Source organism: Sturnira hondurensis, unplaced genomic scaffold (genome assembly GCF_014824575.4).
Source record: "Sturnira hondurensis isolate 20B ecotype Veracruz unplaced genomic scaffold, ASM1482457v3 Scaffold0017436, whole genome shotgun sequence".
Classification (NCBI taxonomy): domain Eukaryota; kingdom Metazoa; phylum Chordata; class Mammalia; order Chiroptera; family Phyllostomidae; genus Sturnira; species Sturnira hondurensis.
This window is the reverse complement of record NW_028090067.1, coordinates 1,284,220-1,307,064: the sequence shown is the minus strand read 5'-3', so window position 1 is coordinate 1,307,064 and position 22,845 is coordinate 1,284,220. Positions and strand designations below refer to the sequence as shown.

The 22,845-nt window shown below is 40.5% G+C and overlaps 2 protein-coding genes across 5 annotated transcripts in view; one reads left to right on the top strand and one right to left on the bottom strand.

Annotated features, from left to right (window-relative positions):
- RIMKLB (ribosomal modification protein rimK like family member B) overlaps positions 1–22,845 on the top strand; it is a 132,503-nt gene that overhangs the window by 36,043 nt on the left and 73,615 nt on the right. The window lies entirely within an intron of this gene.
- On the bottom strand, positions 877–14,605 carry MFAP5 (microfibril associated protein 5). Of its 4 annotated transcripts, none has more exons than XM_037068523.1 (10): positions 14,384–14,605; positions 13,804–13,863; positions 12,694–12,726; positions 7,985–8,023; positions 7,617–7,649; positions 7,112–7,147; positions 4,895–4,924; positions 3,873–3,960; positions 3,251–3,324; positions 877–1,986 (listed from the first exon to the last, which is right to left on the bottom strand). In XM_037068523.1, the coding sequence occupies exons 2-10, from the start codon at positions 13,859–13,861 to the stop codon at positions 1,874–1,876; spliced, it is 504 nt and encodes a 167-aa protein (XP_036924418.1). In that variant the 5' UTR covers positions 13,862–13,863; positions 14,384–14,605; the 3' UTR covers positions 877–1,873. The 4 variants fall into 4 exon arrangements, with proteins under 4 accessions (XP_036924418.1, XP_036924417.1, XP_036924420.1 ...); XM_037068522.1 differs by having other exon boundaries at positions 3,873–3,969; positions 14,384–14,604; XM_037068525.1 differs by lacking the exon at positions 7,112–7,147 and having other exon boundaries at positions 3,873–3,969.

The following is a 22,845-nucleotide window of genomic DNA, read 5'->3' as shown; positions in this document are numbered from 1 at the left end:
AGAATAGAAAAAGAAATAACCAGACACAACACTTCTCTCTTCTGAGAAGGGAATTACAAAAAAATTATTTTAAACTGTTTAATTTGCAATATACATAATACTGGGATTGAGGAGCTTTCTGGTGGGAATGCTACCTCTCGTTCAATATGCAATAGGAGGGTCAAGTTCATGAAGATATTCTGACATGATTCTTGGAAACTCTGTGTCTTTGAGATTTCTCTACAGTGGCTATAATGTGCATTTACTATATCTGTCTATATATGAGTACATTTACTTTTAGAGGCTGTGGAGCAGGGATTACATGCTTTGGGGCTTTTTCTAACATTCTTAAAAACCAGCTGTGCAAATCCCATTAAGCTAAATTGCTTCTTAACAGCAAGAATCCAATCCTCAATTGTGTAGTTTTCCCAGCCGTGGGAAAAAAATTCACTCCCTACCAAATGGCATTCTGTCCTATGTAACTGGTTGTCTCAAAGTCCCCTAGTTTCTACTTGAGTTCCATTGGCTTTTTAAGACAGCTACTGAGTTATTCAGATAGAAGGTTCATACTACACGGTTTGCCACATATACTGGCATCTTGTCCTATTATACTGTGGACCACCATCCATTTAATTTAGGGTATTTTCCCCCTTGTAAAGTAGACGTGTCTGTTGTGAATTAGACTGCGTCTCTGGGTTTCAAGAAATATGAATGATGCATTTAAATCTTGAGAATCATAGAATTAAGAGAAACCTTAGAACTAGTGTAAATTAAACTTTCTCATGTTGAAGACGGGGAAATTAAACCAGGGCCTAGTGAGGGAACATGACTAATCTGAGGCTACCTGGTTACAGCTAGACCCAGGATAAGACCATGCGTTGTCTAAATACTGCTTCATTTACTCTTTTTTTTTTACAAACCATTAGGTAAACTTTATGCCTGTGTCTTAAAGTTCAAGTCTGAATGGCTTTCTTAGGCCCCAAATCAGGCTATTTCAGAATTTGTTTGCATAATAATCTCTAAGTAGTTTGGTTAAGCGGAGAGAATGGAAGAAGGAGGAATAACTCAGATACTTCGACCAGTAATATGGTCTGACATTAGTTGTCTAATTAACTGTGGAGGTGGACTAACCCCAATACTACAACAAATGAGTAAGAAAATGAGACTTACTTCCCAGCCTGACTTGCCGATTAGACAATTGCATAAAAAACTGAATAAGAATCACGAGTCCATGTTCTTTATCTGGCCTATTCCTCTCTGTTTAGCTTCAGCCTCTGAGCGTAGCAGAAGACAACATTTTGAATCTTTATATATTGTTAGTAGGATTATATAACTCATGGCTCTGGAGAATTTTTTAGAACTACACCAGTTATCATGACGTTTTTCATAAAGAGGACTTGTCAGGCAAATATTATGACAATCAGCAAAAATAGTTAAAAGGACTGTAATATTAGAGACAAATGGGGAGTTAATTTTGGTGACTCTTAAGAGGAAAGTTCATGAAGTTCTATGGTCAAAAGAGACAGTAACAATTCCTTCCACCCTAAGATCTAGCTCAGATAGATTCAATAGTAAATATTATCAACCTGAAGTTTCTTTTTCCTGGAAATTGTACATAGAATGTTTATATATAAGCCACCTGGTCATCATTTATCTGCTATGTCTATGATATTGGGAAGCAGTAAAACCATGCAGTAATATAGACTTTGTGTTGTGAGTACTGGAAATGAAATAAATGTTTCTTTTATCTCATTTAAAAATTGGTGAAAAATCAGGGAGTAGGGGCAAAAGCGAAATACTGGGTTAGCTGACAATGGTTAGACAGGGAGTTCCCTTTTCCTAGAGCATTCTCTTCCCACCCACACATTTTTTCTTTTTTCCACTTCCTTGATGATTACAGACCACTGGGTCTCTGCAGATTCACATTCTCACAAGGAGGAAGTCGGAAGTAGTTGGAGCGCCGGAGTCGCCGTGGGGGCAGACCAGCCATCTGCCGGCAAAGCTCATCTAAAAAAGAAGCAGAGGGTGATGGGGTGAGAATGCAGGAAGATCCAGAGGGCTCATATTTTAAGAGAAAGAGAAGACTCCAGTCTTATGAAGTGAAAATGTTGGAGAGAAATAGACCTGAGTTAGAATTTCACCCCTGCCACCTACGAGTTATTTACCACTTACTAGAAAGTTTCTTAACTTTTCTGAACGTCACTATCCTTTCCTGTAAAATAAGTATTAAAATACCTGCCTCATCAGTTTAGTTGTAGTAAAATGAATCAATGTATGCAAAGTCCCTAGCACAGGTGGTCAGTCAATGTTACTTTCTTTTATACATTTAGCTCACACTTTTTCTATTCAGTGACTTATTGAATAGCAAAAAATGAGGTCCAATCACTATATATTTAAGTGTTTACTTTGTGCAAATAGCTAACTTGACTAAGTCCCTGGAGACACTTGAAAGTGCTTAGAGTCCCTAATACTCATCCTCAATCTCAAGGTGCTTCCCTTGCAGGTGTCTTGCACAGAGCCATTGGGGACAAGCAGCAAATTTCCTTCTGCGAAGTTAAGTACAGCTCTCACTCAGCAACTCAGTGCAAGGCGGGCTGCTGAGTCAGAAGTGGCCTGTCTGTGGTGCCCTCTCCAACCACAGCCACCTTTGGGGGCAGGCAATGGGGAAGGTGAGAAGTATTTTTGTTCCCACAATACATAGTCACACAGTTTTGATCCTTTTGTTTTTATAAAGTCTCTCTACCTCCCTCTACCTTGAGAATTTCACAATGAGCAATGTAAAGGGTACTTTGGAAGTGGTGGGTTGTTTATAATATAGCCGGCTTCTAAATGCTCAGTCTATTTCTATTTGAATGATGCGTTTTTTCTTGTTTGTTTGTTCTTTCAAGTCACAAACATGGCTGCAGACTAGTAGAATCTGTTGTTTGTCATGGCTGCCTTGCCGTTTTTACCTGGAACCCCAGTGAATGATCTTCAAAGCAACCAGAGCTCCAGAAACCTCTCTCTAGGTCCAGGAGAGACTGGGAGTTACCGTCTAATTGGAAAAAGATCTGGGAGTACTTTTCGTAGGGTTATGTTTCTATATTAATGTGCTGCTTTACTTGGAGTACTTATTGGTGGTAACTTGGTGGAGCAGGGACTGGTGGAAGTTAGACGGGTGGACAAAAGCCCTCCTCTAAAGCCAGATTTGGGATCCATTAACATTGTGTTCTTATTTAACTCTCTCCTAACTGTCCCTTCCTCCCCCCAAAACACAGCTTTCATAGCTTACCTTTCATAGCTTCATGTTCTTTACAGACAAGACGGGAGCATATCTCATTGTTGATGATGTACATGCGTCGTAAACTGCCATAGGCCCAATGTCATGGTTAAGGAAGGAGACAGAAAACAGGATTGAGGAGAAGAAATAGCCTAGGCCTAGGGTGCCTCTTCAGTTCCTGTATCCCCATTCTTCTTTATCTGAATGTCCTAATTATTTCAGGAAATGGTATTACTCTTCTTAGTGACACCTTGCACAAGCTGAATACTTTCTCTTCCCCACTATTTTCTACCTTCAGACTTGGATCTTTCATTTCAGCCTTTCTTTCTATGAGGTAACAAATTCCACGTATTTGTGTTTCTCTCATGACCGTCCTTCTTCCAGCCCTTTTTTATTTGCCCTCTAGCACCTGGACTTGTTAGTCAGCCTGTTCTCTGTATACCTCCACCCAGGCTTCAGGTTCCATCTGGTGCCTTCAGGAATAGCTAGGAGGGTTGTGCTAAAATCTTCTGCCCCTCTATACTGAGTAGTCACTGTGGAAGACTAAAATTCTGTAGTGGCTACTCATCGAATAATTGCCAATATGAAAACATTATCGTGGAAGATGCTGTCTTGGTATTCCGGGGTCTCTTACCTGGTAAAGCATAACTGATGAACGCATTGCTTGACTGGCCGATGCACAGAGTAGAGTCTCGTGCAAGCAAATTTCTCATCCCGGCACTCTGAAGGAGCTCAGCACGCGAAAAAAAATAGGGAGAGGCATAACAAACGAGAAAAATGCAAACAAAGGATTAAAGGGATGGAGGACGGATAAAGTGGGAAAAACATACAGAGTACCATATTTTTTGGTCTATAACACACATTCCCCCCAATCTGGGAGAAAAGGGGTGTGTCTTATAGTCTGAATGTAGTTTACCTGGCTCACTGGTGGGGGGGGAAGCAGGGTGGCAGTGGAGTGGGGTAACAGGTTATTAAATATTTTACCACATTTTCTGCTTCAAATTTTTTTTCTGTTTTCCTCCTCTAAAGCCTAGGTATGTCTTATAGTCCTAAAAATACAGTAGTCTCTACAGAGAATCGTAAGTTGGGGCACTTCCTTCCTGGTCACCAAAGCAGAGTAATAGGAAATTTATTAAAATGAAATTTAGGTGCTTCCCTACCTGTAAGTAGAAGTGCCTAAAATAATCTCTGAGGGCTCTTCTAGGTAAAAGTCCTTCTAGGTTATCCAGGTGAAATATCAAACCAAAATGCTAACAATAATCCTTTTCTGAAGAGGGAGAGTTCTAAGACAGATAACTATTTTTCAACCCTAGCTGCACATCAGAATTAGAGTACATTAGAGAGAGCAACTTTAGCCTTGATGTCTACAGTAATATTGAGTCTTTGCAGTCAGTTCCCAATGCCCTAACCAAATAAAGTCCAAAGTTTTGGGATCACGCCAACAGTGGTCTAATCTTTTGACCATGACTTTTAGGACAGGACCTCATATCAAAATGCAAAGGCAGAGGTAGAGGAGAAGAATAAAGGATACTAAAAGTATTCTCTGAGGAAAACGGAAGTAAACTAGATGATATACCCTCCAAAGAACAGGAAGGTAAGGAATCCTGAGGGAGAAAAAAGACATTTAGAAAAAAGACATGCAAAAGACAGTCATACCTGTGATGTTAATTTTATCATTGGGTGAGGCTGGAAGGGAAAAATTTCATTCAGTTATTAGTTCTAGAAGTTACTACTCTGTAGCTGGGACCAATATGGGCCAGATAAGAAAAGAAAGATAAGTTAACATGCAGATAAGAAAACAGATGAGTTAATAACTCTTTAGCAACTTCTAAAAGAAAACCCATAACGGTTTATTTTGATTCACACAGTTGAAGAGATTTAGAAGTTAGGATGGGAAACATGATTCTACCTTTCTCTCCTAGACAGTTGACAAAGGTATCATATTGAGAGTATCTTTGTGTTGTTGACAATAAACAAATTCAGTAGGGACTCAGGCAAAGAGCCTTATGCTCAGAAGAGCCTTGTTCTGGAGCTAGAAAGACAAAAGGGTTTTGTCCTATAAAAGCTCTTCTTCAAAAAAGAAATTCCCTTTTTCTGTAAATCAGATACACATTTGTGTGCTCTTTGGTGAAATTTATTCAGTAAAGAATAGCAAGGGCCACAGCCATAGCTAAACCTAACCTAGGGGCTGGTTAGATGTGGGCCTAGTTTGTAGAATGGAGAACACATCAAAGAACAAGAGGAATCTGGAGGGAATGGACTAACTATGGGAGTTACCGGTGAAAACGTGACGGGAAGAGTTTCTAATAGGATACTACAGGAAGTGGGCTAGGCGATCCCATCTGTCCCGTGGTTTCAGTTGCAAGTTTATGTGCAGAGAATTCTCAGATTTATACTTCTAGCCCAAATCTCTCTTCTAAGCTCCAAACCTACAGATCCAGCTGCCATGTTATAAAAGAGTTCATGGATTTCTTTCTTTCCACTCGTGGAGAAGAATGGGCGGGGGGGCGGGGAATAGAACAACAACTGTATTGGTATAATCAATAAAATATATTTAAGGAAAAAAAGAATTCATGGATTTTTCAAAGATCCTTCAAATCAAACATATCTCAAACTGACTTAATTATTTTTCCCTTTACCAATTCAAATTGTTCTTTGTGAATGGTACTATCATCCACCCAATAGCCACCACTTACTTAATAGAAATCTGAATATTATCTCAACAGTCTCTTCTCTTTTAAAGATTTTATTTACTTATTTTCAGAGAGGCGGGGAGAGAAACAGTGATGTGTGAGAGAAACAACAATCTGTTGCCTCTCACACCAATGGGCCTGCAACTCAGGCATCTGCCCTGACAGGGAACTGAACCGGCAACCTTTCGGTTCACAGGTTGGCCCTCAATCCACTGAACCACACCAGCCAGGGCAGTCTCTTTTTTTCTTACAGCTCACATTCCATTCTCACTACTTCTATCTTCTTTCAGGCCGCCATCTTTTACTGGGACTAGTGCAATGTCATCCTCATCAGTTTTCCAATTCACAAACCTGGTTGAAAACTTCCTTTGCATATATTATACTCTGGTTTTCAACCTATGCCTTTGCCCACATTATTTTCTTCACTGAAAAGCTCTGCTCTTCCCCCACCCCCCCCATATTCACTTGATTCACTTCTACCTGTCTTTCAAGAAGCAATTTAGTCAAATTGCCCCCTAGAAAAGTCTTGCATAACTTCCAGCATGGAATGTAGTTAAGGAGTCTTTTATATTTGTTTGCTTGTTTATTGTATTTGTTCATTTGTTTATCTTGTCTATTTCACTAAAAATACCTAGTAGAAGAAAACTAATTTATTCACTCATATCCCTGGCACCTAAGTAGTGAAACCCTCATGTCCTACCACTTGTTCCTCATGGTTTTGACCCTAACCATTCAAAATACTCAGTTTCCCTGATATACCAACCTCTGTTTTGCTTTCATGTGTTTGAGCAGCTATTACCTTTGGTTGGAATGCAAATCCCCTCCATGGTTGTCTGCCTTGCTCCAGTTTTTCTTTCAAAATTCAGTTCAACCATTACTTCTAGAAAGTTTTTCTTTGTCTCCCATGTATTTCTTTGTTTATCTGTCTTGCCTTTACTAGTCTTAGAAACTATAAAAGGTCACATGTTGGGGTTTTGTATATCAAACACTTAGCACAGTGTCTGCTTGTTAGGGCATCAGAAATGTAATTAATTTAAATTGAGCTGTTGGAAGGAAGTGCTACAGAAACTGTAACCCTGTCTATTTAGGATCCTTCACCAGCTGTGCTGCCTTCCATAATGAGCTCTGGGGAAAGCCCAGAATGGCCCTGATGGCCCTGGGATCGCAGCTCTGAACTCACCCAGGTCATCTGTGGGAGGCGTGATATCAGCCAGAACTGAAAAGGCACAAAACAGCAGGTGTAAGAAGGGTTTTGAATTGTCAAGGGGGAAAGGCAGAACAGAAAAAAAGGAGAATGGAGATATTAGGGCAAGGTCAAGGCTATAACTGGCTTTGTGTATTCTACCCAATTAGGTAATTGAAGAAATTGTGAATATTTTTTGCAGAATATTTGTTTTATTGACATTATACTAATTTGGGGGAGCTTATATCATTCATGCCATATTTTAGCTATTAATCCACTTTGTTTCCTCCTTTTAGAAGACTAGGGTCCCCTTTTCCTTTTACCCCACTGTCGCTCAGCAACATGCCCATCGTCTCTCTATGCCTTTGCCAGAGATAAAAATATTGGATTATGGTTCATTCCTGGGTTTCGGCCCAAAAAAAAATAGGATTCATTCAAGTGCTGGAGTAAATATTGTGAATATTGAGAATCATGCCATTTTCAAAGAACTAGTAAAACTTACCTGTTTCATCTGTAGGCGGTTCATTTACCAGATCTGCAAAGATACAACACAGAGAATAAAAAAATGCAGGTAGAAAAGGTAGCAAGGGAAACAGGATAAGGGATGATGATCTAAGCATGCAAAAAAGTTTGAGGTGAAAGAATGTGGATTGTGGGGGCAAATATGAAGGACTCACAGAGAGAAAAAGGAGGAGAGAAAAAGATTGGACATGTTTACAGCATCAGTGGCATCTAAGATAAACAATAAGCCCTGCATGGCTCAGGGTGCCCACCAACCTCTTTTCTAGTCTTCATTATTCTTTGTATAGACATCACCATCATTCCTCCTATCCCCAGTAAGAAAGCCAAGAAATTAAAGGGGTAGCTTACTTGGATCTTCTGTGAATGTTTCTTGAGTCACTTGAGTCACTAAATAAAAAAAATCAGAAAACATTTTCTGAGCACTGTCTCCACCCCGCCCAGCCTCGCACTCCCAGTGAGTGAAATTGTCTCGCGCAGTGGCCAACACAAAGTGTCCCACAATTGTTTCTCTTTGTTTGTTTCCCAGCCCAAGTCCTTTCCTCTGTAACTCAAACAAATGCCATAGTTTCCTACTGCCATGAATATACCCATGCAGTCCTTGGCTTAGAATAACTTTTTTCCTTTGTCTTTTTAGAGGAATGAGTAAACTAAACTACATGCCCATCAGATAATACTTCACAGGCACCCCTTTCTCAGTTAGACTTTGGTTCAGCATTAGAAGGCAGGAAAAACTTACATTATTTTAATGTCCTAACAGATGATAATATATTTGGCTAATCTGAGTTAACCGTGTGCCAGGCACTGTTTAAATCCCTGTTTTTTACAGATGATAAAACTGAGCACCAGAAGAATAAATAATTTACCCAAGGTCATAGAACTTGTTAATAAGTACAATGGATTGATAACCTTTTGCTATGCTTAATCAAAATGAAAATTATCTTTACCTAAGACATTGATTTTGATCTTTATAATTCTGATGTAGTTGGATATCGGTCTAATGATATGCTCATGTACAAGAGTGTTCATAAAAGGTGATGTTGGTAATGTTATGATGCTCAGTGAGGAGCAAGGTGAAGAGAGGGGAGGGAAAATGCATGTGTTAGTAGACAAGGCCTTGCAGTTAATTGATCTTGGAAATCAAAGGCAGGAGGAGAAGGAGTAAAAATAGTCCAGGACTTAAGGTGGAATATATTGGGATAAACTAAGAAAATGGTATCTAAAACTGTAAATAATAGCACTTCCTAGAGCAACTTCATTTGAATTAAAAAAGCAAAATAACAAAGTAGAGTTAACATTGAAATAGCAAATATGGGCTTCTGGCCAAGATGGAGGCGTAGGTAGGTATGCTTTGCTTCCTCATACAACCAAAAGAAGGATAACAACCAATAAAAAACCCCCAAACAGCAAAAACTGCCAGAAAACCAAACTGTATGGAAGTCTGACAACCACGGATTTAAAGAAGAAACACTTATCCAGACTGGTAGGAGGGGTGGAGATGGGCAGCTGAGACGGAGAGGACACAGGGCGAGGCAACAATTGGCAGACTGGGCGGGCAAGGCAGCGGCTGGTGGACCAGGTATGTCTCACATTCATGTGCCAATAAACCAGAAGGAGCAACTGAGGAGTGAGACATACTGCATGGCCCAGGGTTCCAGCACAGGGAAATAAAACCTCAAAACCTTTGGCTGTAAAAATCCACAAGAGCGTTGCAGTGGTGGAAGAAACTGTCAGTCTCACAGGAGAGTCCACTGGAGGGGCCTATGGGGTATTATAATGTACACAAGCCCACCTACCTGGAAATAAACACCAGGGCTGCTCCTGAAAGGACACAATTTGCTTGTGGGAAGCAGGGGAAGTGACTGAAAGCAGGGCAAGAGCCCAGTAAACAGCATTGTGTTCTCTGACCCCTCCCCCACATACAGCACCACGATGCAGCAAATTGGGTTGCCCCAACCTGCCAAATCCTAAGGCTCTGCCCCTTAAAACATAACAAGTGTGCTGAGACAAAGAAATATGGCCCAAGTGAAAGAACAGACCAAAACTCCAGGAAAAAACTAAGTGGCGAGGAGATAGCCAACCTATCAGATACAGAATTCAAAACAATGGTAATTAGGATACTTACAGAAATGATTGAGTATGGATGCAAAATAAAGGGAGATGTGAAGACTGTACAAAATTAAATAAAGAAAAACATACAGGGAACCAACAGTGAAGAGAAGGAAGCCGGGACTCAAATCAATGGTCTGGTGCAAAAGGAAGAAATAAACATTCAACCAGAACAGAATAAAAAAACAAGAATTCAAAAAAAAAAAAACAAGGAGAGGCTTAAGAACCTCTAGGACAACTTTAAATGTTCAAACATCTGAATCATAGGGGTGCCAGAATAAGAAGAGGAAGAGCAAGAAGTTGTAAACTTATTTGAAAACATAATAAAGGAGAACTTCCCCAACCTGGCAAAGGAAATAGACTTCCAGGAAGTCCAGGAAGCTCAGAGAGTCCAAAAAAAGTTGGATTCAAAGAAGAACACACCAAGACACATAACAATTAAATTACCCAAGATTAAAGATGAGGAGAAAATCTTAAAAGCAGCAAGAGAAAAGAAGAGAGTTACCTACAAAGGAGTTCCCATAAGACTGTCAGCTGATTTCTCAAAAGAAACATTACAGGCAAGAGGGGCTGGAAAGAAGTATTCAAAGTCATGAAAAGCAAGAACCTACATCCAAGATTGCTCTATCCAGCAAAGCTTTCATTTAGAATGGAAGGGCAGATAAAGTGCTTCCCAGGTATGATTAAGTTAAAGGAGGTCATCACCACCAAGCCCTTACTGAAATGTTGGAGGGACTATCTAAGAAAAAGAAGATGATCAAAACTCTTAACAGTAAAATGACAACAAACTCACAACTATCAACAACTGAAGCTAAAAATCAACCAAAAACAAACAGCAAACAGCTAGAACAGGAACGGATTCACAGAAAGAGATTACATGGAATGTTATCACTGGGGTCTGGGAGGTGGAGAATGGAGGAAAAAGTACAGGGAATAAGAAGCATAAATGGTAGGTACAAAATAGACAGGGGGAGGTTAAGAACAGTATGGGAAATGGAGAAGCCAAAGAACTTGTATGTATTACCCATGGACATGAACTAAGGGCAGGGAGAGAGGTGATACTGGAGAAAATGAAGGTACCAGGCAGAGGGGGATAAAGGGAAGGAAAAAATAAATGGGACAACTGTTTTAGCGTAATCAATATAATATACTAAAAAAAAAAACAAAACCCCAAATAGCAAATATTCCATCTATAATGATCCTTCACTGTAGGAAGCTTATAGTCATAACTATCTTACCCACTAGAGGTCAGCAAATTCACAGTTTGGTTTGCCCTCTTTTTTAACCTCAGTCTAAGTGGCAGATTTAAATTGGATGAGAAGAGCATTTTCATAAAGCACGTCAGAGTGGTTGATCATTGTGGCAGAGGCAAAATACAAAACATTATGAAGAAACTCGCCTCCCTCACCCCTCTTTCTTGCTAACTGCTTACTTCATCCTTTTTAAAAGAAATTCCAGACAGAAAAATCATTTGATCTGACAATAGAGCATTTTTGTCTTTAACACTCAGTATAAACTTTGTTTCTTCAGGGTGACTTTTGATGAAAGGAATCCAGGTCTCTTTCAATCCCACAGGATATTTAAAAAACCACTGACCTGAATCATTCCAGAGACTAAGAGGGGAGTGGAGCCTCTCGGGATGTGGTCCGGTCTGGCCCTGGCTCCCTTTTTCCCTAGCCACATTCCAGCCCAGTCACTCACGGAAACAGCAGGGAGAGTAAAGGGGTTGAGCGTGTGTCCCAGCTGCCTCGGGATTTCAGGACCCAGTACTGCTTTTCTGAATATCTTTTAGCTTGCCCACCTCCCCCATATTCCTCGTTTACCCACCTATTCCCCATGAGCTTCTACTATATAAATAACTTGTCTAGAATTTATGTCCTCTGAAAAGAAAACTTAAGGAGACATTTTCATCTTACATTATAAAATTTCTGATAGAAAAGCATCACCAAGTCATAAAATAGGACTGGACCTTACCCAGCCCAGAGAAATGAATTCAGATGTTTGGTTTTGCTGGCGCTGAAATCTGATGACCTGGGTTCAGAAATTTAGGGATTCAGACCTATTCACTCACAACAGAGAATAAACATTTTTATTTCTATATTTTTATCTTCTGTTCCAGAACTCACATGGTGTAAAAAATTATGTCATGCTCCAGTGCATACAGAAAACTGAAACAAGTTTAAAGATAATACTTTACTCTTGCGATGGACTTGCATGTATTCTTTTTTTTATTTTAATCTATTCTATATCTTTTAAAAAATACCAGTTGGGGTTCACTAATTTGATTTTATGACCTATTAATGGGTTGCATACTGTTGTGCTCACAAGGATTGGGAAAAGTAAGAGATAAATTATAATCACTGTAGGGTGTGCATTATACATGGGTAGAGTGATTACAAACCATGGGTATAATAATGGGCACAATAATTCCCATGTATAACGTGCAAAAAAACATGGGTGCATGTTATACATGGGACACATTATACACGGCAACATGCAGTATGTTGAGTGTCCGGAGGCAGAGTGGAGATGCTGATTGGAGTTCCCTTGGTCAAGTTGATGGAAGCGATCCTTTGGAAGCCAAAACTTTGGGGTTCTGTCCAATTGTGCCACAATTTCACAGTAGTATTAAGATGACTTCTCATCCTGCCTTTGCATTTTAGTTTCTCCACTGTTACATGGATAGGTAAATGCTTTCTGTTAGGATTGGTGGACCTTTTTTGAGCAAGATAAGTGTTGTATAGAGGAAAGCAGGAGCAAGAGGTGGGCATAGAGGAGGTCTTGGGAAATGTATTTCAGTAGATTAAAAAAAGTTAAGGTTTTATTAATGGGATAATAGGATTGTGGAGACTAGTGAATTAGATCCTATTTCCCACACCTTGACAAATATCTCTGTTTGTATTACTGACCATGCATTTATATAACCCTAATAAGCCCAAGGGTTCACCTACCTTCTTGACCACTGACCCCTAGAGGTGTCCAGCCTGTACCAAATGAGGGAGAAAAGAGATATGAGTGATTCCAGCTCTATACCCCAAAAAGCTTTTATGAGATAAACCAGAAAATGATGGGGAAATGGTTGTGCTTTATCTTTAAAAAAATTTATTTAATTATTGTTCAAGTACAGTTTTCTGTCTCTTACTCCCATCCTGCTTTATCTTTTTATGTGGTTCAATAAAAAATCATTCTGGTAGTTAGTGCTTCACACAAACGTGGAAAAACTCAAGAAAGATAATGAATTCGTGAGAATCCCTGCTCTGTTGTACCCTTACTCAGCATGCCTTCTTGCTCTCATTCCCACAAGGAGGAATGGGGTCCTCTTCGACAGAGAGGGTCTGCAGGCTTTCTCATGTGTCCTGTCCTTCTGTCCCCACAGCCATTCCACTAGCTGTACTACTGAGCAAGGCAAAAAAAAAAATTGCTTTCTCACAGTCTCTATCTGGGAGAATAAGAGAGTCAAATAGAGTAGAATTTTTTTTTTTAAATCCAATGTTCATTTTCTATGGCTGATCTTTTAACTAACTTCTTTGAAGTCTGTGAAGATAATTTTCCTTTTGTGTATAGATTTGGCACATATTTCTGGTGTGCGTGTGAATATATGTATGTGTACACTGGTGGCAGTGTGTATTACGTGTTACTGTTTTTCTACAGGATTTAAATTTGGTCTAGTTTCTTATCAGATCGTCTCCATATGTGTGTGCGTGCATTTGTGTTATTAGCCTCTTTTTCCTTTGGTTTTGTTTACTTGGGTATTTATGTGTGTGATCTTCTTTTGGTTAACATGCATTTGTGAGTATCTTCATTTCACTTTAGTTTCGTAACTTTCAGGATATCTTTTCCCAAGTCTGAGGTCATCTTTTGCCCTATCTCTGCCCTTTTTTTAAAACACAAAATCGATTCCTTTCTCCCCTTTCACAGCAATTCTGGGACTCAAGAGCAAACATCTCTCTCCCAGTTCCCCTCAACCTCCTTTCATTCCACTCTCTAGCACATGCCTCCAGACAGAGGTATAGCTGAGGAGCTAGCATTTCATGAAGAAAAGAATAAAGGTAGGGACTCACCCGAGGGAGTGATGAGTGCAGTGAGAAACAGCAGCACCTTGGGTCCCAAGAGCGCCATATCTAACAGGACGGTGGGAAGAGTAGACACTGTAATGCTCAGAGACACATCAGCATCTTAGTTCTAGGGAAGGATGTCTGTGGCCCCTGTCTCTTTATCCTCTCAGGAGCTTTCCTGGTCCCCCATATGATTCAAACTGTTTCTCTGTAATCTTTCCCCCAACATTTAGTTCTCAATTTAAACCCCATTCTTTGATCACTTACCATTCTCTCTCCCATTACTCTTTTCTATCAAGTCAGGAGAAATTTTATGTTCTAAGTGGTCCATACTTGCCCCTACCCTAGGGTCTGATCTTATCTTTTGATATCTATGACTTGTATATATCATCTGCTCATCTCCGTGGCTTCTTTCTTTTGAATTTCATGAATAATTGGGGCATCAGTTCAATTGTAAATTCAGTGACATTCCCCATCACCCCCCTCCAACCCTTCAATGCATACACACATACACATACACATACATGCACACACACAAATACACACACTCTGTTTATTCAGAGTTTTATACAATCAAACAACTCACTGTCTATGGTCCTCTGCTCTTTCCACCGAGTCCTTTGGCTGCTGACTGTGTCTCTCCCCTTCTCACGCTATTCCTACTTTGGCTGGAGAATAAGATGAACAGGGCCACTCCCTGGGAAGGACTTCAATTTTGGCCTCCTGGAACAATGAGATGAGGGAGAGTGAGAGAGAGAGAGAGCAAGAGAGGGAGAGAACGAGAGAGGGAGAGAGAGCCAGCTACAGGAGTGCAATGAGGCTGAAATGAGAAGGGGGATGGGACTTTGCAGTCACTCACACCCTCATTCCAAAGGTTATTATGACCACATTGGTGAGAGATACTGCTGTTCCTTAGTTGGCCCAAGTTCGTGTATGCCTTTCTTCCATGAGCTTATTTTCCCTCTCGCAGTCTGGGCCCCCCCACCCCCTTCCCTGGGGTTTCTTCTTACCTAATTGGTTCTATCTCATCCTTGGAATATTTTATTGCACATTACTAGAATCTGTTCCTATCTATGACCATCTTCCCTGTTCGAATCATTTTTGCATCCTCCTTTCTTGCTTTGTTCTTTTTGGACATTCCTCTATTCAATACCAACAAATTTCTTTGTATCCCTGTATTTATCTTCTTTCTTTGCCTCTTTCTTGACCTATGCATTCAGATTCTTGTTTTTTTTCTTCCCCTAGAAATCCGATTTATTCCCACATCCAACCCCAAACAGACACCATGTGAGTTCTGTCCAAGAAGAAGGTGGGCTGTCTTAGGGTTGGAAAAAGTTGAGGAGCACAGTACCCTCTGTGTCATTTTGAAATGTGGAGGAGCTCTGTGAGAGGAGGTGGCAGCTGTATTCTGTCTTTTGGCTTTGTTTAAGCTTATGCTGAGAATCTTGATTTCTGGAGTCTTAAGTACAAAAATACCAACAGAAGCCCAAAGAAAACTAAGAGCCAAGTTTGTGTTGATTTGCTTGACTTACTTTCCACCAGCACTTTTCCTCATATCATGTAATATGTAGACAATACTTTCTCAGATCCAGGAGTTTTAAAGACTTTGTATTTGCTCTTATTCATGGAAACTTCATGGTTAGACCATTAAAGTATCTCCACTTTGTCCCTAGCATTGTGGCTCACTTGGTTGAGTGTCATTCTGTACAGTGAAAAGTCACCTGGTGTGATTCCTAGTCAGGGCACATGCCTGGGTGTGGATTTGGTCCCCTAGCTGGGGCTCCTACATGAGGCAACCAACCAATGTTTTTCTCTCTCTCTTTCATTTTTCCTTCCCCTCTCTAAAAATAAATAAAATCTTCTTAAAAATAAAATAAAATCTCTACTTTGAAGAGAAGTAACTTGAATTATAGAAACTCCTATATGAGGAGTGGTTAACCTTATGTGCACCTGAAGTGTATAAGTGTCAAGGTGTCCGTTCAGTCCTATGGCCTGTGCCGTGTATCTCCCTGATGAGCTAACTTAGAGAAGAGCACAGATGGACACAGAGAGCAGATAGTTTTAATCAATTAAAGACCAGAAGAAAGGAAGGTAAATGATGAAGGAAGGAGGGGTGGAAGGGAGGGAGGGAGGAAAGACAAAAGCTAAATTTTACCTGTTCTTTTAGCTGTTTAGTGGAAGAGAGAGCAACAGATATAATGGGATGTAAGTGGGTAGCATCTCTGGTTCCTTTGGGGGAAATGTTAGTGTTCTGTTTTTGAGATACATGGATTTTGCCGAGTCCCTAGAACAAATTGGAGTGCAAACCCAGCTCTTTACTGATCTGCTTGGCCCAGAACTTGCACTTCTTCCATCTGCTCTGCAGTGAGAGTACAGAGGCTGGAAAACAGATGTGACTGTAGTCTGGGGAGAGTCAGAGAAAGAAAAGGCAGGGGTGGGGGTGGGGGAAAAACCAAAAGAGCAGATGCAAAGCAGACCTAAGCAGGACATATAATAAAGAGCCTAGAGCAACAATCATGTTTTCCATGAAGTTCAGACAGATGGAGAAACTGAACTAAGGCCAATCATTTGGCAGGGACAGCAATGACCTCAATGTGCTGGCCTGGCTAGAGACTGTGGTGCAGGAAAGCCTCCCCAGGCAGTGGGAGGGGGCACTCTCCTGGGGTCCTGGGAGGGAGTCTGAAGTTAGGGCAGTGAAAATGGAACAGAATGTTTACAACCAGGCAGAGAGAGAAGGCAGGCGGGGAGCGAAGGAAAGGAGAGAAGCGAGGTGAGAACTGGTGGAAGAGCAGAAACCACCATTTATTCCTGGGCTTCAACAGCATGCAGGAATGCAGTGTGTTTCAAAGTACTTTGGTTATTTTTTTTCCTTCGTGGTAGCTTTGGCAGCTCCCCATTTGTTTTAGAGCCCAGGCTTGGATCCCTAGGTTTGGAGAACCTCAGATTTACTTTGCCAAGGTGATTTGGTCAAACTCTGTCCTATTATGTTATCAGTCTATCATTGAACTACATGAAGTCAGAGTTAGCATCACTGGTCAAAAATGAGCGACTGTCAACCATACATGGGAGCCTATACTTTTCTGAGGTGCTCACTGACGCTGGGGAAGAGCTCCCTGGGCAGCAGAACTCCCGTTAGACTCCGGCCGGGTCTCTCCTGGGTAAGGAGCACGTTCTCCAGCAACAGGAAAGTCCTCCACGGAAATGATGGGCAGGTGCAGAACAGCCTTTAACAAAGGCAGCCTAATGTTTGAGTTACTTAGGGAAATTCTAGTTTTCAAAAAAGGTCTCCAAGCAATGGAAGATGGGCAAAGTGCAAAGGAAGAGAAGGGAGACATAGCTACAAGACAGCACACTGGATTTATTCATCTGTTTATTGGCCTGTGAAGAATACACCCATTAGCTGAAGGCCTCTGGGCAAATGTACAGAAATGTTATTACTACGTCCAATCCAACTAAATTAAACCCAGGGCCTAAACACACACACAAATTTCCATCAAAGGAAGGAAAGGAGGGAGGAGGGTTATATGAGGTGGGGGTTGGGGGAGAGAGGGAAGAGAGAGCAGTGTGGGTGGAGGAATGAAGCAATAAAGTCGAGACAGCCAAATCCAAAAGATGGACTCAGCACAGAAGTTAGGAGGCAGCCAACATATGTCCTCAGAAAACTCGGGCTTGGGAGGACTCCCTGCTTCTTAGTACTCCATACCTGTGATAACACACTGTTGTTCACGCCTCTGTATGTCACACTTACTGTTCCTTTCTTTCTGTGGTATCCTTTTCCTGAGTCTAGTAGCTAAAGGCTTCTATGTACATGAAAGCCCGGCTTAGATGCTGCCTCTTCCCTTTGCTTCTTGGCCCCCTTTGCTTCTGAGGAATTAACCATTCCTTTTACTGAGCCACCTCTTTGTTTTTAATAATTGTACCATTAACTTTATTATATTCTTTTGCATATTCATAGTTTCGGTTTGACTGAGTGTTCTTTGAGAGCAGAGGCTAAATTTTCCTTACCTGTACCTCACAACTCAAAATTTTGCCATTTGAATTGAATTGAGATGAAGACTTGAAATAGTAATTTTCTATTTCAAGATAGGAACATTCAATATCTTGGTCAAATGCAAAGAAGTAGAGGAAAAGGTTTGAAAGAAGAAAGTAGTTTGAGAGGACAGCAAGTGGAAGAACTAGACAATGCGTTGAAGGGATTGGAGGGTAGCAGAACAAGAAGAAACAGGCAGAGCGAGTGAGCAACAGTTATCCCAGAAACAAAGAAATTTTAGCATGAAGGCTGTCATTAAAATCAGTGTGCATGTAAAATGTATGTAACTTAATGTCCACAGTGACTAGCGCTTTTGTCCCATTCTGCTTTGTGTGCATTTTCTGATGGTGCTGGTTGTCTTGCATTGTTACACCCACACTCCCTAGACCGTGAAAACAGAAAATGCTTGATCCAAGTTCAGGATTCTGCTACGGTTCCTGAAACAGAACCCACAACAACAGTTTTGAATAAATGACAAAACTGGCTACACACAAACAAAATAGGACAAATACTAGAAAGTCATTAACAGGAAGGAAATCTCCATCTTCCCTTTCTACCATACAAAACCCCCCCAAACAAGAACAGAGAGAGCCTCGAGTTTGTAAATACCGAAAAAACCCGGGAAAGTCCGTATTTCCATAATTATTAACAAATGTATATAATTATTCAGTTTCTTACAACTGTATTATGAATATATATTTATATTTTTATAGATTATATGTGCTGGGCAGCCTGCACGGTGGCTGCCAATGATCCCTACCTCCTATTCTCTGTGCCCTTGTGCACTCCTCAGCCCTTGAACGTGGGCAAATTTAGGAGCTACCAGCAAATAGAATGCAGCCAAGACAATGGGACTTGGGCTTCTAGTTCTGGGCTTCTCTCCAGATCTTTTGCTTGTATGTTTGCTCTGAACAAAGCCAGCTGCCATGATGCAAACTACTCTATAGAAATGCCTGTGTGGCAAGAATGAATGTCTCTAGACAACAGCCAGCAACCTAAGGCCTGCCAAAAGCCATGCGAATGAACTTGGAAGTGTATTCTCTGTCAGGGCTTGAGAAGAAGATGGGGGTGCTGGGTGAAAAAGGTGAGGGGATTAAGCAAAAAGAAACAAAATTAAAAAGTACAGTATATAGATGATGTATTGTAGAATCATATACCTGAAACCTATATAATTTCATTAATCAATGTCACACCAATAAATTCAATAAGAAAAGAAGAAGACTGTGGCCCCAGCCAACACCTTGACTATACAGCCTTGTGAGTTGCCCTGAGCCAGGGGCACACGGCTAAATTGTCCTTGAACTCTTAATCAACAGAAACTTCGGGAACATAAATGTTTGCTGTCTTAAGCTGCTAAATAGATAACTAATATGTCCTATAACTATGATTCTATACATAATTATTTTATCTATTATATAAATATAATGTGTGTATTTATAACTATATAGTATATGTTATAATGATATAATTATTAATATAAAGGATTATAAATTAGCTGTTATTGTATGTTAGCTATAATATATTAGTTAATTACAATAACTAATGTTTATGGAACACTTACAATATGCTAGGTCCTGGGCTAAAAAGTATGATTATGCTCCTTTTGAAATTAGTACATTCAGAGGAAATCAGAGAGGAAAGGAAAAAGAGAGATTAAAGAAATCTATATGAATCCTAATTCACTATGATTCTCATGTGAATCATAATTCACTATGAATCAAATGTTTTATTAATTTAACTTACTTGCAATGTACAAAATCTGATGAGAGACTATAGAACTAAATAATTACAAAATTTAGTTTGGAAGAAAGAATGAAAGGAATTTAGTTACTTTGTCTGGAGAAGAAAATCTGAAGGAAAAATTTAATAATTTTTTAATGTACATTATTTTGAAGATTTTGGTAACTTCATATTTACTGCTTCCACAAAAATTAGGGAAGAATAAAAATAAATTTAATAAAGGATAGCATAGGGAATATAGTCAATATTCCTAGTAATGGTGTCAGATGGAGATGAGATTTATTGGGATGATCACTTAGTTATATGGCATCTAATCACTGGGTGTCCATCTGAAATTATATAATATTGTGTGTCAAGTATAATTGAAAAATAAAAAATTACTTAAAAATTAAAAGGAATTCTTTCTCAAGCTTGGTGTTAAAAAATTTATTGATTGATTTTAGAGAGAGAGAAAGCGACATCCATCTGTTGTTCCACGTGCTTGTTGTATGTGACAGGAGACTGAACCCACAATCTTGGTGTATCAGAGACGCTCTAACCAACCCCTCTACCTGACCAGGGCTCACTCTAGCCTTTCTATCGGAGACATTTGGTATATGGCAGAAATAAAACACAACATTTTGCCTTTCTATCACTTACATTTTCTAAGGAAAGTCACAGCAATTAGTTCTTTGGAGATAGACTTCCTCTCCAGTAACTTGGCATTGAGACATTTCTAGAAAAAGAATGATGTACTGGACAATTAATAAAAGTTAGAAGTGAATTTTGTCACAGAGAAGTTGGAATCTGCTTGTTGTTCAGCGGGGTCACCTGTATCTTTTAAATTCCCGGTGTAAGAGTGAAGTAGGCTACTAGAGCTGTCCTGAGAATGGTGACAGGCAGAAGTACAGAGCTACTTTTCCAAACGCTATGTACCTTTTGGTTGTCACGAACCTTTGAGAGCTTCCCACTTGAAGATCCTCCTCCCCAGTTCCCTTAATAGGGAACCACACCAAAACTTAGTGACTTAACAGAATAATTAATTATTTTCCATGATTTTCTATGTCGATCCAGTAGTAACGATGTTGGCTGCAAGATCCAAAATGGCCACATTCAGATGGCTAGCTGGTGCCACCCTCCATCAGGAATCTCTGGTGGGATTACTGGCAAAGAGTTCTCTTCCATATTGTGTCTAGACCTGACCCACTTGGGCTTCAGAGAGCATGGCTGTGGGCTGAGAGAGGGAGCATGACAAGGAGCAAGGGAAAAACTGCAAGTCTCTTAAGTTTCAGCCTCAGAAGTTTCCCAGCATTACTTCCACCATGTTCTGTTGGTCAAAATAAGTTAACAGAGTCAGTTTCCATTTAAGGGCAGGACAAATGGATTCTACCTCTTGATGGGAGGAATGGCAAGAAATGTATAGCCATCTTACGTGTGTGTGTGTGTGTGTGTGTAGTCATCTTTAATCCATCTCCATGACTCTGAAGTTAAACTGAATCTTTCTTTTTAAAAAAATATATTTTATTGATTATGCTATTACAGTTGTCCCATTTCCCCCCCCTTCATTCCCCTCTACCCTGCACACCCTCTCCTACCCACATTCCCCCCTTTAGTTCATGTCGATGTGTCATAAGTTCTTTAGCTTCTACATTTCGCATACTATTCTCGCCTTCGTCCTGTCTATTTTCTACCTACTATTTATGCTACTTTTTCTCTGTACCTTTGCCCCCTCACTCCTCCTCCCACTCTCCTGTTGCTAACCCTCCACGTGATCTCCATTTTTGTGGTTCTGTTCCTGTTCTAGTTGTTTGGTTAGTTTGCTCTTTTTAAAATTTTAGGTGTGGTTGTTAATAATTGTGAGTTTGCTGTCATTTTACTATATGTGTTTTTTTATCTTCTTTTTCTTAGATAAGTCCCTTTAACATTTCATATAATAAGGGCTTGGTGATGATGAACTCCTTGAACTTGACCTTATCTGAGAAGCACTTTTTCTGCCCTTCCATTCTAAATGAAAGCTTTGCTGGGTAGAGAAATCTTGGCTGTAGGTCTTTGGATTTCATGACTTGGAATACTTCTTTCCAGCCCCTTCTTGCCTGTAAAGTCTCTTTTGAGAAATCAGTTGACAGTCTGATGGGAACTCCTTTGTAGGTGACTGTCCCCTTATCTCTCGCTGTTTCTAGAATTCTTTCCTTCATTTTAATCTTGGCTAATGTAATTCTGATGTGCCTTGGTGTGTTCCTTCTTGGGTTCAACTTCTTTGGGATTCTCTGAGCTTCCTGGAATTCTTGGAAGTCTATATTTCCTTTGCCACATTGGGGAAGTTCTCCTTTATTATTTGTTCAAGTAAGTTTTCCACTTGTTGCTCTTCCTATCCCCCTTCTGGTTCCCCTATGATTCGGATGTTGGAACATTTAAAGATGTCCTGGAGGTTCCTAAGCCTCTCCTCATTTTTTAAATTCTTGTTTCTTCCTTCTTTTCTGTTTGGTTGTTTCTTTCTTCCTTCTGGTCCACTCCCTTGATTTGAGTTCCAGTTTTCTTCCCATCACTGTTGGTTCCCTGTGCATTTTCCTTCACTTCACTTAGTGTAGCCTTCATTTTTTAAATCTAATTTGCGACCAAATTCAACCAATTCTGTGAGTATCCTGATCACCAGTGCTTTGAACTGTGCATCTGATAGGTTAGCTATCTCTTTGTCACTTAGTTGTATTTGCTCCAGAGCTTCGATTTGTTCTTCCATTTGGGCCATTTTTTTTTTTTTTTGGTCTTGTGAAGCCTCTTATGTATGAGGGCTGGAGCCTTCGGTGTCAAGTGGAGGGGGGGAACCCAGTCACTGGGTTGTGACCTGTATGTGGGGGAGGGGTCAGAGAGGGACAGTGGTGCTTGCTCTGCTCTCTCTTGGATTTCAGTCCCTTCCCTTGCTTCCCCCAAGTAAATTGGGCTTTTCTGGTACTGATTCCCATGTGGGTGGGCTTGTGTACATTCTAGGATCCTGTGGGTCTCTCCAACAAACTCTCCTGTGAGGCTGGGAGTCTCTCCTGCTGCCTCAACCTCCACCGGTGTTTTCAATTGGTATTTTGAGGCTCTGTTTCCTGGCATTGGGACTGTCAGTTGCACAGTCTGTCTGGCTCCCCAATTTCCCCTGGTTTATTTGCATGTGAATGTGGGACCGCCCAGTCAGCCAGCCGTCTTGCATGCTGTGCCCGACTTCACAATCTGTGCCCGACTTCACCAGACCACCTCCCTGGGTCTGCTGGTTGCCACTCCGAGCCCGGGGTCTGTCAGCCGCCACCTGCGTGCCC

Coding starts and splice junctions, on each gene's coding strand:
- MFAP5 (XM_037068522.1), bottom strand. CDS start 13,861: ATGGCGCTCTTGGGACCCAAGGTGCTGCTGTTTCTCACTGCACTCATC. Junction 4,925..7,111: donor GCCTCCCACAGATGACCTGG/GTGAGTTCAGAG, acceptor TTTCCCTTCCAG/CCTCACCCAATGATAAAATT. Junction 3,325..3,872: donor CATCAGTTATGCTTTACCAG/GTAAGAGACCCC, acceptor GGCCTATGGCAG/TTTACGACGCATGTACATCA.